General features: G+C 41.3%; 3 protein-coding genes across 3 annotated transcripts in view; 2 read left to right on the plus strand and 1 right to left on the minus strand.

Annotated features, from left to right (window-relative positions):
• The window catches only part of dlp (glypican dally-like), a 42693-nt gene extending 40958 nt beyond the window's left edge, over window positions 1–1735 (plus strand). The window contains exons 7-8 of the mRNA XM_017138985.3: window positions 52–221; window positions 283–1735. Of these exons, the coding sequence (XP_016994474.2) occupies window positions 52–221; window positions 283–731 (619 nt within the window). The 3' untranslated portion in view covers window positions 732–1735. The remainder of the gene's footprint in view (window positions 1–51; window positions 222–282) is intronic.
• A 993-nt stretch (window positions 1736–2728) lies between these two features.
• On the minus strand, window positions 2729–3284 carry LOC108055567 (uncharacterized). Its single transcript, XM_017138945.3, has one exon. The coding sequence runs from the start codon at window positions 3176–3178 to the stop codon at window positions 2816–2818; it is 363 nt and encodes a 120-aa protein (XP_016994434.2). The 5' UTR covers window positions 3179–3284; the 3' UTR covers window positions 2729–2815.
• A 569-nt stretch (window positions 3285–3853) lies between these two features.
• The window catches only part of ome (dipeptidyl peptidase 4 omega), a 105119-nt gene continuing 96058 nt past the window's right edge, over window positions 3854–12914 (plus strand). Inside the window, exon 1 of the mRNA XM_017138948.3 lies at window positions 3854–4202. The gene's annotated coding sequence lies outside the window, so the exon portion shown is untranslated. The remainder of the gene's footprint in view (window positions 4203–12914) is intronic.

Genomic DNA, 12914 nt, shown 5'->3' on the forward strand with positions numbered 1-12914 from the left:
AAACCGTTTATAATTCATATAGAAATTTATCTAACGTAATTGACGTTTCAGGTATATGCACTCGATTACCACAGAGCACGGCTCGAATCCAGAGTTTAGTGGCAACCCGGCCAGCACAAAGCAAACCGCTCAGATGTCCTCGCAACTTAGCCACCTGAAGAACGCCATCGCTCATCTGCGAAATGCCTACACTGGTCAGGATGTGGAGTGGATCGAGCAAGGTAAGGATCCAGTACTTATAATATATTAATTTGCATATTACTAAGCCATTTGCCTTTTCAGAAGAACTGCCGTATGCTGGCAGTGGAGCTGGCTCGGGATCCGGCTCCGAAGATGACGAGGACGACGACGAGGGCTCCGGCCTGGGACCCTTTGAGCCGAGCAACAAACCGGAAGTGGAACGTCCTTCGGTGGATGCGGACAACGACGATGACGAGGACACCGGTGGCCACCTGCCCACGCACACATCCCGACCGACGAGCGGAGGGGACGACAAGAACCCACTCATTCACACCACCCACTTCGACCAGGATCACAACGATCTGGATGAGGATCATCGGCAGGAGGAGGAGGAGGATGAGGACGCGGATGGCGGCCACGGCGGCTCGGGGGCCAACGACAACCGGTCGTCCGATGCCCCAGAGAAGATGACGCTGCGTCGCGCTCTGGTTGTCTATCTGCTGCCGCTTTATATGGCGTGGTTCGGCGGCGTCTGCGCCGATTTGCTGTGATTACTCAATGTGCGAAAGGCAGCCAAGGTGGAGCACGGCTGCATCCCCTACACCTCTCAGTCATTCATCCGTGAAGCAAAATGTTATTAGCAGAACTACATGCAACCCTTATATACGAAATGCGAGTCCAAAATTTTATAAAAACTTTTGATAGAAGCAATCAAAACGCAATCGAGAATATACGGTCCTTTTCCGAATGTTACTCTCGTCAGGACTTTGCGAATTTGAATTGGATTTAATTGCCTTTGCAGCAGGCTTGTGAGTCATGAGCTGAAACCGAGTTCATTATATCTGTAAATTCATGTTTGTAAACTCTCGGCTATTGTAAGAATCGGAAAATACCTGATTTAGGAAAGAAGAAATTTGAGGAGGAGAGAGAATACGTAACGAGCCCATTTTAGTTTAGTAAGCCCCCAAATGCCCCTGTTCCCCCACACTCTAAGTCTAAGTGCGAAATTGTAATTTGTAAGCCAGAGAGCGAAAGAATGAACGAGTGAATGCGCGAGTGTCGAGGAGTGAGTGTTTTTATCGAGTGTGAGTGCGAGCGGAGTGCCTGTTCAATGTGATCGTTTAGCAAAAATTAACTATAAACACTTTAGCCCCTAGAGCCCTAAGCGGAAACACACCTACACCTACATATTTAATTTGTATTATATTTATGCATACGCGCATATGTAACAAGCAAATTGCCACAGCACACGAATTCAATTAGCCCCAACATGAACAGCAATAACTAATTTGTAACTGTAGTCTAACTGATAACTCTAAAAGCTAAAGTCTAATTTACGTTAATATGGCCATAGAAAAGCGTCCGAGCCACGGCTTTTGTAATTTTGTATCTTTCGTAGACAGCCCTGACTTTGCCAGCCACCAGCCATCAAGCGCATTTCAAACTAAACTGAGTAAACCTACATATTTATATTTATTTTTGATTTTTTATCGGTTTTTATATATTGTATTAAAACAAATGGAAAAAGAAAAAATACAAAAAAGTAACAAAGAAATCGGATTGGCGTTTTAAATGAAGTTGGGGGGGGGGGGGGGGGGGGGTTTAATCAGAGTTTGCATTAAAACTTTTTAATCCGTTTCATACGGTGCTGCCAACAATTTATAAAAGATTATTTATAATAATATAATATATATTTGGTGTTAAATTTCAATATTTTAACATGTTATTTCAAAATATGATCTTTTTAATAATTTTATACCCGTTACTCGTAGAGTAAAAGGGTATACTAGATTCGTGCAAAAGTATGTAACAGGTTGAAGGAAGCGTTTCCGACCCTATAAACTATATATATTCTTGATCAGGATCACTAGCCGAGTCGATCTAGCCATGTCCGTCTGTCCGTCTGTCTGTCCGTCTGTCCGTCTGTCTGTCCGTCTGTCCGTCTGTCTGTATGTATGAACGCTGAGATCTCGGAAACTATAAAAGCTAGAAGATTGACATTTTGCATGCAGATTCTAGGAGTTCCTACGCAGCTCAAGTTTGTTTCAAAAGGGTGCCACGCCCCCTCTAACGCCCACAATCGCTTATATACGATTTTAAAAATTTCAATATTTCGGAAAGGTAAAAATGCAGTTTTATGGTGTTTATCAATACCTATCGAAATGTAGAAGAAATTTTTTAAATCGGACCATTTGTTAAAAAGTTACGGCGGATCAAAGTTTTTATCTCCATCGCACTTTCTTTACCTAACGGGTATCTAATAGTCGGGGCACCCGATTATAGCGTTCTCTCTTGTTATGTGTTAGATTTTACACCAATTTTACAAGAAATTACATTTTATTGGAAGCAACGTTGGGGTCGAAAGGGTTAAGAGTAAAATACTCCACCGGTAGATGTCGCAATTGAGCCAATGTAGAAAGAGTGTGTAAAATACATGTAGAATTCGCAGCTACTAAAATTCGTTGAAAAATTCAAATGAGTTTTTAAAATTTTGAAATTAAGATAATCCAAGCCTTGCTGCACAAATGATAGAGCTTAAATTGGATTGCAGATTTTATTTTTACAACATTCATAACAATTTTCTGGCCTTAACTATTATAACATTAAAAACATTTAGATCCTGAAAAGCTATCGCTTATGGATTCTCTGAATTTTCTTCATTTAATTCTTCAACATTACAGACATCATCCTTCTCTCCAGTTTCTTCGTCATCGGCTAAGTCTGAAAGTTCAGTATCCTGGTCATTCAAAGCATCCTGTAAGTCCTTTAAATCCTGATCGGTGTCTCCATGATCTTCGTCGAAGTACGCCTGAAGGGGAACGCTCAACTCGGCGAGCGAATTCTCCATAGTTGTCAAACGAGTCAGAAGGTTCTTAAGGCGATTGTCGATTGCTTCCAAACTCTCGGTATCCCTCAAGGGACATCCATGATCCTTTTGAATTGACTTCTGCATAGCAGAGCTTGTGGTTGGCTTCTCCGTCGATTTCAACGAAGACATTTTACAAATTTGTAGAGTTATTTTTGAATTATATTGGAAGTTCGGAGATTTCTGCAGATTAAGTTATTTACTTCTATTTATATAAAAGCCCTGAGCGGTATTACCTCGGTTTCTAGATACGGATTTTTATACATAGAATTTCTATGATAGAATGATTGCTACCAATAACAGTAATTACATGGATTTTTGGAAAACGTCTTAAAGCAATCGCAATAAAGCCGTGAAGCGAATAAGACTTAAATCAATGCTGGTATAGGTAAAAACATAAAGGTCTTTACTTAATAAAACTGGCGCCAACTGGTAGAAATTCATTTCATTTACAAATTAAAAATATTTTTCTCTGATTTTGTAGAGGATTAGGCAAATAATATAGAAACCGGGAATGAGCAATAATTAAATTTTTAAATTATGATTTGTGTGTCGATATGCCACGGATATTTCTGAGAATTTTATTTTAAAATCTACACATTTGATGACCAATTTTGGCAATATTTCTTTCTATGTACCAAAAATATGCATTCATTCATAGGGCCGGCGAGTCGGAGAGCGTGGAAACTCCGAGATCGGGCCAAAACGAAATGGTCTCGAGATCTCGACGACGCTCCATCCGTCGGAATATCTGGCTCTCTGTATATCTTTGGGTGCGCGGGGAGCTTGGGTGGCTTTTTCAGTGAGCGCGCGAGCGGCGTACGGTAAACAACTGCTGCCAACGCAACGTGAAAAATAAACGGCAGCAAAGAAAATTTCGAAACGTAAACCTGGAGCCCCCCTGTGCACACGAAAATATATCTACGAGATGCGCGAATCTTGATCCATTGCTAAAAATTTGAATTTGAATAATTACGCAAGGCGAGGCACACGTGAGTGCGGTGAAATGAAATGAAAAGTGGGCGCAGCGAAAGTGGAAATTGACGTCAATTTTCCTGTGATCACTGTGCTGAGTAACCAATTATATGAAGTGAAAGACATATAGATAAGGATATCAGCTATCTTTTCGTTCGCTATCGTTCATCCGCAATTCCGCGTAAGTTCCATTAGCCAAAACACTTAAATTTCATAAATAAACATTCGAAAAGAAATAAACATTTTTCAAGTTAACGTTTGACTTTTAAAGTCAACGTCTTCTCCCAAGCTCTGTTTCATCTTTTATTTGCCCCCTTGTGCTTACAGCTGTTCGATGGAAACCAGTTTGCCACCGACTAGCTAGCTAATGTTTCTAACGATATTTGCTTTTTGGGCCGCATCAAACCACTGAAAGCCTAGTCTTCTAAATGCAACTGTTGCCGAAGGTTGCTGAAGCCCAGTGAATTGCCTCGGTACGAGAACAGTTACCAGACAGTTGTCAGCTGTATGATCCATTAGAGATGACTAAGAATAAATAAAAGTAATTGAAAAAATAAAGAATAGAATACTATTTAGCACCTGCTAAAATACCATAATCCAAAAGTTCACATAGCCATTATATCTCATTGGAAGTTTTTGAGACATGGAAATGTGTTTTTTAGGAAACATTTTTATACCCGTTACTCGTAGAGTAAAAGGGTATATTAGATTCGTGCAAAAGTATGTAACAGGTAGAAGAAAGCGTTTCCGACCCTATAAACTATATATATTCTTGATCAGGATCACTAGCCGAGTCGATCTAGCCATGTCCGTCTGTCCGTCTGTCCGTCTGTCTGTCCGTCTGTCTGTCTGTCTGTCTGTCCGTATGAACGCTGAGATCTCGGAAACTATAAAAGCTAGAAGATTGACATTTTGCATGCAGATTCTAGGAGTTCCTACGCAGCGCAAGTTTGTTTCAAAAGGGTGCCACGCCCCCTCTAACGCCCACAATCGCTTATAAACGATTTTAAAAATTTCAATATTTTGGAAAAGTAGAAATGCAGTTTTGTTGTGTTTATCAAATGTAGAAGAAATTTTTTAAATCGGACCATTCGTTAAAAAGTTACGGCGGATCAAACTTTTTATCTCCATCTCCTTCGCATTCCCTTTAGCTGAGTAACGGGTATCTGATAGTCGGGGCACCCGACTATAGCGTTCTCTCTTGTTCTGTTTTTGTTTGGTGACCTGCAGTATGCAAATATCAACGTTTATTTTCTTGCTTAAGCTCGAGGAGTTCGAGGAATGTTATAATATTTTTCAATATTTTTCAATATTAGGCATTGCATGATGATTTTAAATGTATTCCAATGTGGGCATCCCAAAGGGTCGTTGGGTAATCCAATGTGTAAGATTTAATTTCTAATCTTTGCTTTAATAAATTTAAGATTTTTGTTATTTTATGTAATTGAGCACATATTTTAAACGTTATAAAATCATGAATTTTTCCGGCCTTTTATCATAGAAATTGTTTAAAAAATGTTATTATTTTGCTGAATTTAGCTAGCATTAAAAAATATTATTAGTACTAAAAAACAACTAATTGACATAAAAAAACGCTCTCGCGAATTTACCATCACATAGCAGAGCAAGGTTTCGATCCTCGGACCTCTGGGTTATGTTAGATGTTGTAAACATTTTAGAATTCAGTTTTCTGTTCGTAAATGTAACATTAAAACAAGAAAGGAAAGGAATATAACTTATAATACATAATATTCCCAAGAGTAGAAGGTAATATTTCAAAAAACATAAATTTACCATTTGCTAGGGTATACAAAATGTCAGTTGTTAACATAAATGTTAGGTAAGCAGTGCACTGTAAACGAAAACGTCGATAACAACGTGCAGAAGTTTACACTTACCCAGCTCTAGAGACACTCGCTCCTGTAACGAATTTCTCGGCTTAGATGATGATGGAAGAGTTCAGGACGCACGCGCTAAGGTCCAGCTTGCTCCTTGTCGGTTGGTGGGGTGGTGATCTTGTCCTTAATTCTTCAGCCTCTATTCATTTTCAAAGAAATATATCAACTGCGTGCTACGACAAGAATTGGATAGCGGGAGAACAATCGTATACAGACAAACAGACAGACAACAATAGGTAGAAGCTCCTCGAATATCCCTAGTAGTCCTCAGATGTTCTTAGAGGAATTGCGGATGCCCTCCCTGCCTTGGCCATTCTGCACCTGATCTCAACTTATTTATCGAATGGCCCCTTTTGGGATCGCTGAAAGGTTTTTACAGGGGAATCATCCTAGTCTTAGGCAAACAAAGGGTTTTTCTAATACATTATAAAATATATTTTAAATCCTAATAAAACAACTTAATACTAACAGGCATAATGAAACAGATATTAATATAAATGCATGCAAATATCTTCGCTAGCGAGCGGGATTATAAATAGGACTAATTGGCAATTATAAAAGAATAAATAAAAAATGTCTTTTCTAGATTAGAATATTTCTACCGAAAAATAAAATAGACTCGAACATGAATAAAATTTAAATAGCTCGATTAACTAAAAAATAAAATAACCAAAAAGAAACCTCGGAGAATTCAAAGGAAATGGGATATCGTTCAGCAGCCAAAATAATGCATTAAAAATCAAAGAAAACAAGAGTCTGCGAATTCGCCGCAAAGACATTGACCCACATTTTAAATTGCCCTTGAATTTCAATTCCGCTGTTCCGGTAAGGGAGAGAGAGCTTGCCCTTGAAATTGCACGTATGCCATTCCCCGTTTATCCGTTATAGAGATGGCCGAGAAATTCTAATTCTTTTTACTTTCGCATTCGCTTAAAGGGACTTGGGACAGTGGGGCAAATATCGATCTTTTGGGCTTTGGTTTATAGAATGTATTTCTTTACTCGTGAAACTTCACTCACCAGAACTCGGGGGTTCCATCGACGAAAGCGCTTCCGTGAGGTTTTCCGATTGCTGTGAACATAAAAAAAACCAAAAAAATATACACTATTCTACCCACTGTACCCGATCAAGCACATCTCTGCAACTGCTTTTTTCACGGCACACTCTTCTCTTATCTCTCTTTCCTTTTTTTTCACTTCTTTTGGGCCTTTCGGGTTTTATCTATTGACTTTTGACTTTAACTTACATTTCCCGATTCTCCGCCTTTTCTTCGGGCCTTTTTTCCACTCTTGATGGGGTTTTCGTACACTAACACCACTAACACTAGTACAAAAAAAAACTTAATTTATTAATCCGACGACACGCATCCAGCCGGACATTTTCACTGCTTTTCTTAGATTTTTCCCGGCGTTTCCACTCCTTTTCCCGGTTCTTTTACGGCCACTCGGAGATCTTGCGACCGATGTCACGCGCTGGCCAAGGAAAACTACTCTCTCATAATTCCACTCAAGCCCACCACACTGGAAGCTTTGCGAATTAGGGGAGAGAGACGAAGCGGGATTGACTGATATTTCGGCGAATTCAAACTCTGGTTGACTGAAGTTGAATCGACCAACTTTCTGGAGACTTGGCGGTTCGATTCGCAAAATACACCGGATTTGCCTACGCTCCTGAGATAGAAATTTGACAAATATGCCTTTCTCTTAGCGTTAAATAACGATAATTAAAATCAATAATGTTCCCTTTGGGGAGATGGGGGGTCGTCGTTTCGCTTGCAGCGGCTCGCTCCCGATCATGGGTGTATAATTTATTCAGCATTAAGCGCCAAACCTGAGTAATACAAAAATTCTAGATGGCTGCTACTTGTAAGTCCCTGACTGGTTGTAAGCTTACCCTAATTTTAGGATTCAGCGCAGATTTTTGGTTTCCAGATTGAATACCTTTCGAGATTTTCCGTTTAGTGTTTCTGGGCCGTTTAAACTGTTGCACACACTGAAATTTACTATCACGTTTAGCTACCGATTCGACTTAACATTTTTCTCGTGGGAACTTACTTAAACCCAACTGCACTCTTCGACTGCCAAAAACGGAAAGAATCACTGTGGCGCGCGGATCCAGGTTGGAGTCACCACCGCTCTCCCAGACTATGACTTCGCCATTTTGGCAACCTTGACAATTGGCTCTGTTGCCTCTTTGTCTCCGAATTCTATCCCCTCCAGAGTTTCCTCCTCTGCCCCACTGGTAATACCCCAGCCGAAAAGTAGATGGCGGCACCACCACCGTTTGACCCCTAGGTGGCTCTGCTAGCCCCTTTTATCTGCCACAAGCGTTACAAATCACCCCCTCCACAAGATCAGTGTTGGGGATGATACCCCCAAGACTGATACCAACACGCTGGAGGCAGTTGATTATTGCCTCATATCCTTTGCATGATACCTTCCAACAAAGTGGCCTTGTAGATCCTCCAAATCATAATACGAATTTCCCACCTTTTTGCGCACCCTAGCCTTGACATAACTTGGGCCCAGCTTGGCATTATATCCCGCTTGGAAATTGCTTTGTTTATAATTTTTACGAAACACTTCTTGGCCAACACTATAGGAAATTTCTCTAGAGCGGAGATTGTAAAGTCGCTCATTTTTGGCGTTCTGTTTTTTCATTATTTCAACGGCTTTCCCCCGTACCAATTCCAGAGAATCTTCCTTAGAGAAAGCCACAGAACGATCCTGCAACAATCCCAACGCCCTCAGCAACTTATAAGTTGACCCAGACCCAACAAACTGTTGCCCAAATACCATATAGTAGGGACTTGTACCCAAGCTAGAATGTACGGCCGATCTCAACGCACAACAAATGCTGCTCAGTTCTTCGTCCCAGTTCTTTTGGTCGGGCCTAACGTACGATCGAATAGCCGCTATGACCGATCTGTTTACCCGCTCAGACGCATTAGATTGCGGCGAGTACACTGCCGTAAAAGTGTGACCCACTTTATAGCTACGTAAAAACTTTTGAAATGCGTCAGATTTGAATTGGGACCCATTATCAGAAACTATCGTTTCGGGTACTCCAAAGGTGTGAAACAATTCCTGTTGCAGATATTTAATAATCACATCAGCCGTTAATTTTTTTACGGCCTTTAAGAAGACGAATTTGGAATAGTGATCCAATACGATAAAAATGCCAATATTACCGCTTTTGGAACGTGGATACGGCCCCAAAAAGTCCATATATATTCTTTGAAAGAATCTCTCCGACTCTGGAGGTACACCCATGGGCGGTCTTTGCACGGAATTTGGTGCTTTGGTCATCTTGCACGTATCACAGGCTAACACATAAGATTTCACATCTTTAATCAATCCAGGCCAATAATAATACCTTCGCACTCGCTCTAGTGTTTTGTGAATTCCACCGTGTGAAGCCATGGGGTGATCATGTGCATTCTTTAGGACCTCCTGAATTAAGCCTTTTGGAATCCAAAGTTTCCAGATAAACTGATCGTGCAAAGCATCACCCGTAGAAAATTCCGTCTTCTTGTACACTAAGCCATCGACTACTTTAATATCTGGCAATTTATCGTTGTTAGATTTCACCCCGTCAGCAAAGTCTTTATATTCTGCCGAGTTAAACTCTGCTGAGTCCAAATCGACCAGTAATCCTTGATTTGCATCTAGCGATGCCATCTCTTCGTTCACTCGCGATAGTGCATCCGGCACAACGTTCAGTCTACCGCTACGATGCTCGATCTTGAACTTGAAGGCTTGTAACTTCAGCGACCAACGAGCCAATCGCGAGTGTAAGTCCGTCTGCGTCATAAGCCATTTTAACGAGGCATGATCCGTGATAACAGTAAATTCGTGGCCCTCCACGTAAGCCCTGAACCTATTGATACAAACTATTGCCGCCAGACATTCTTGTTCCGTGACGGAATAATTCCGTTGAGCCTTGTTTAACTTTTTCGAAACGAATGCTATTGGGTATTCATCGCCCTCGCTAGTTTTTTGTACCAATACTCCCCCGACACCGGATTTGCTGGCGTCACACTGCACGAAGAATGGCTTCCCAAAATCAGGACTTCGGAGAACAGGTGCTGAACATAATCTACCTTTTAGTTCTTCAAATGCTTGTTTTCCTTCGGGGGTCATCACGAACTTCCGTCTCGGCTTTAATAGATCTGTCAGGGGCGCTGCTACCGACGCAAAGTTCTTGATGAACTTGCGATACCATCCGACCATTCCTAAAAATCGTCGGAGGCTTTTCAATGATGTTGGCAGTGGAAACTCGGTCATCGCGGATATCTTATCCGGGTCAGTTTTTATAACGCCCTCTCCTACGATGTGGCCCAGGTATCTCACCGAACGCATGCAAAATTTACTTTTCTCAACATTAAGCGTGAGACCTGCTGCCTTGATGTGGCCAGCAACTATCCCCAATACCCTTAAATGTGACTCAAAACCATCAGAAACGATTAACAAGTCGTCGAGATAAACGAAAACTTCATTTCTTAATTCTGCCGGGATGACTTTATCCATCAGACGTGTCATGGTTTGCGAAGCATTTGTCAGACCAAAGGGCATGACTTTGTATTGGTAAAGCGGCTTTCCGGGTATGGTAAAGGCCGTCTTGTCACGAGAATCTGGGTCAAGGGGTACCTGCCAATATGCGTCTTTTAAGTCCAAACTAGATATATACATGGCCTTCGGTAAGCGCCCTAGAATACCGTCTATTTGTGGAAGAGGATAAGCATCTTTTCTGGTAACCGCATTAACCTTTCTACTGTCTAAACAAAGTCGAACCTTCCCCGGTTTTTGAACCAAAACCACTGGTGACGACCACGGGCTATCTGATTCTTCAATCACTCCCAGCTTAAGCATCCGATCCACTTCTGCATATAAAAGTTTTTCCACAGCTGGTGACACTGGGAAATGACGCTGCTTCACGGGCTTAGCATCCCCAACATCAATTGAATGAGACAGGACGGAAGTTTTCCCTAAACCAGATACGGAAAATGAAGGAAACTTGCTAATGACTTTTTTCAAATCCTCGTCTTGCTGAGCTGAAAGATCATGGGTTGAAGATACTATTTCGGAAATTTCCATTTCTGGTGGTAGCAACTGGAATTTGGACCAAAAATCAATACCCAAATATAAATCTTGGCTAAGGGATGGAATCAAATGCAGATCCAGTGTCTCTTCTTGATCTCTATATCGGACAGGGGTATTAATTCGTCCCACTACTTCTTGTTTTTTTCCATCTGCAGTATTTACTGAAGACAGCCCTCGTTTGAACGGTATTCGACTTCTTAATATTTGCTGAGCCAGATTTCCACCTATAACGCTTACCGCAGCTCCAGTATCTAATAGACCCAAAACTATCCGATCTAAGACACGCACTTCGGCATAGGGACGTTTATCTTTTCCCTTAAAACGAATTGCATTAATTGTTTTTATAGCTGCCCAATAATTTCTCATTCGTTGCGCATTTCTTGAATGTGATTTCTGCAATTTTATATGGTGTTGAATTTTTAAAGAGTTTGAGTTTAATTTAACTAAGCTTGGCCATACAGATGTAGGACTAAGATCTTCTACTTTTGCGACTGACTTTGGAAAAACTATTGATTCGCTTCGGGATTCGTCGACCGTTGACGCTGAACACACTGCGGCTGACGAGGCTGTGTGTTCGTTCTCTCGTTTTTTTGACATTTGGCACAAGATGTCCTATAAGTATTTGGCTTGCCACAGCCCCAGCAAAAGAGTTTGCGTTTCGCTGTGCAATCTTGGTAACGATGACCCTCTTGGCGGCAATTCCAGCAGAATATAGCCATCGCTCCAACTTCTACTTCTAATTCAGATTCGGAAAATTCAGAAGCGTCATCGGACATAAGCTCTTCTACAAGTTCAGAAACTTGTTTCCGAAACGGTGTAGCTTTTTGATAAGATCCATTTCGCCTTACCTCCTCCAAAAAACTCTCCCGTCGCCTACAAATTTCCCTTAACTGATCGACTGATTGTACCTGAATGTTTAAAAGTTCGTGTCGTATTTCTGGTCGTAGATTCCTACTCAGAGTTTCCACAATTGATTTTTCTGAGAGAGGCGTTTCCAAACTGTCCATTAGAGCGACGATCGCATCATAGAAACAGTCGAAGCTTTCCCTTTCTTTCTGCTTCCTATCGCGTATTGCTTCCCTAATGTCGACATCTGTTCTCGTGTCTCGAAATTGCTTCCTCATAGCCTGACAAAGAAGATCCCAACAAAGTTCTTTGGTGGCTTTGTGAAATCGCCAGTAAAACTCTCGAGCTTTGCCATCAAATAGCAGACTGGCATTCCCACACAAAACATCAAAATTTCCTTCTAAAGTCTGATGGGTTAAGGCTTCCACCCGATAAATAAAATTGTCCACACTTATGCCCTCAGAACTACCATTAAAACGAATTTTCCAACTGTTCATGATATGACCCACCTTGTCTGGCCTACTGAACAAATCGGAACCTACGCTACCAGGAGTAAATCTTGAATGAGAAGCGAAGTTAGCTGAGTTTTGGCTATTGGGCCTTCCAGACTCCTGCCAATTAACGCTCAAATTCTCGACATCCGGAATTTGGTTATTGCGATTAACGAGTACTGAGATGTTTCTCTCAATTAGTTGAGCCATTTGCTGCGTCAGCTGGGTCAGCAATTCGTTCTTCATGCTCTGCACTGCCTGATTGACTAGATTTCCTACATCTGGTTCAGTACGATTCTCACTAGGTTTTCCCGCTTGCGCTGGTAAATTTTCAGGTGGTTTGTTGTTGGTTTGACCTTGGAAACACGAGACCCCACAGATTGGACATTCTCGGTGAATTTTTGAATGAGCTGTTATACACGACTTGTGGAACTCATGACCACATTTCGTTTTGTATGTTGTGGCCGTTGACAAATCTTTATCGCACAGTGTACACTTTGGTTTGCTTACCCCCGGCACCTCCTCTTCGTCCGCCATTTTTCTTTTGGATTTTTTT

This window comes from Drosophila takahashii, chromosome 3L, assembly GCF_030179915.1.
Source record: "Drosophila takahashii strain IR98-3 E-12201 chromosome 3L, DtakHiC1v2, whole genome shotgun sequence".
Lineage (NCBI taxonomy): Eukaryota > Metazoa > Arthropoda > Insecta > Diptera > Drosophilidae > Drosophila > Drosophila takahashii.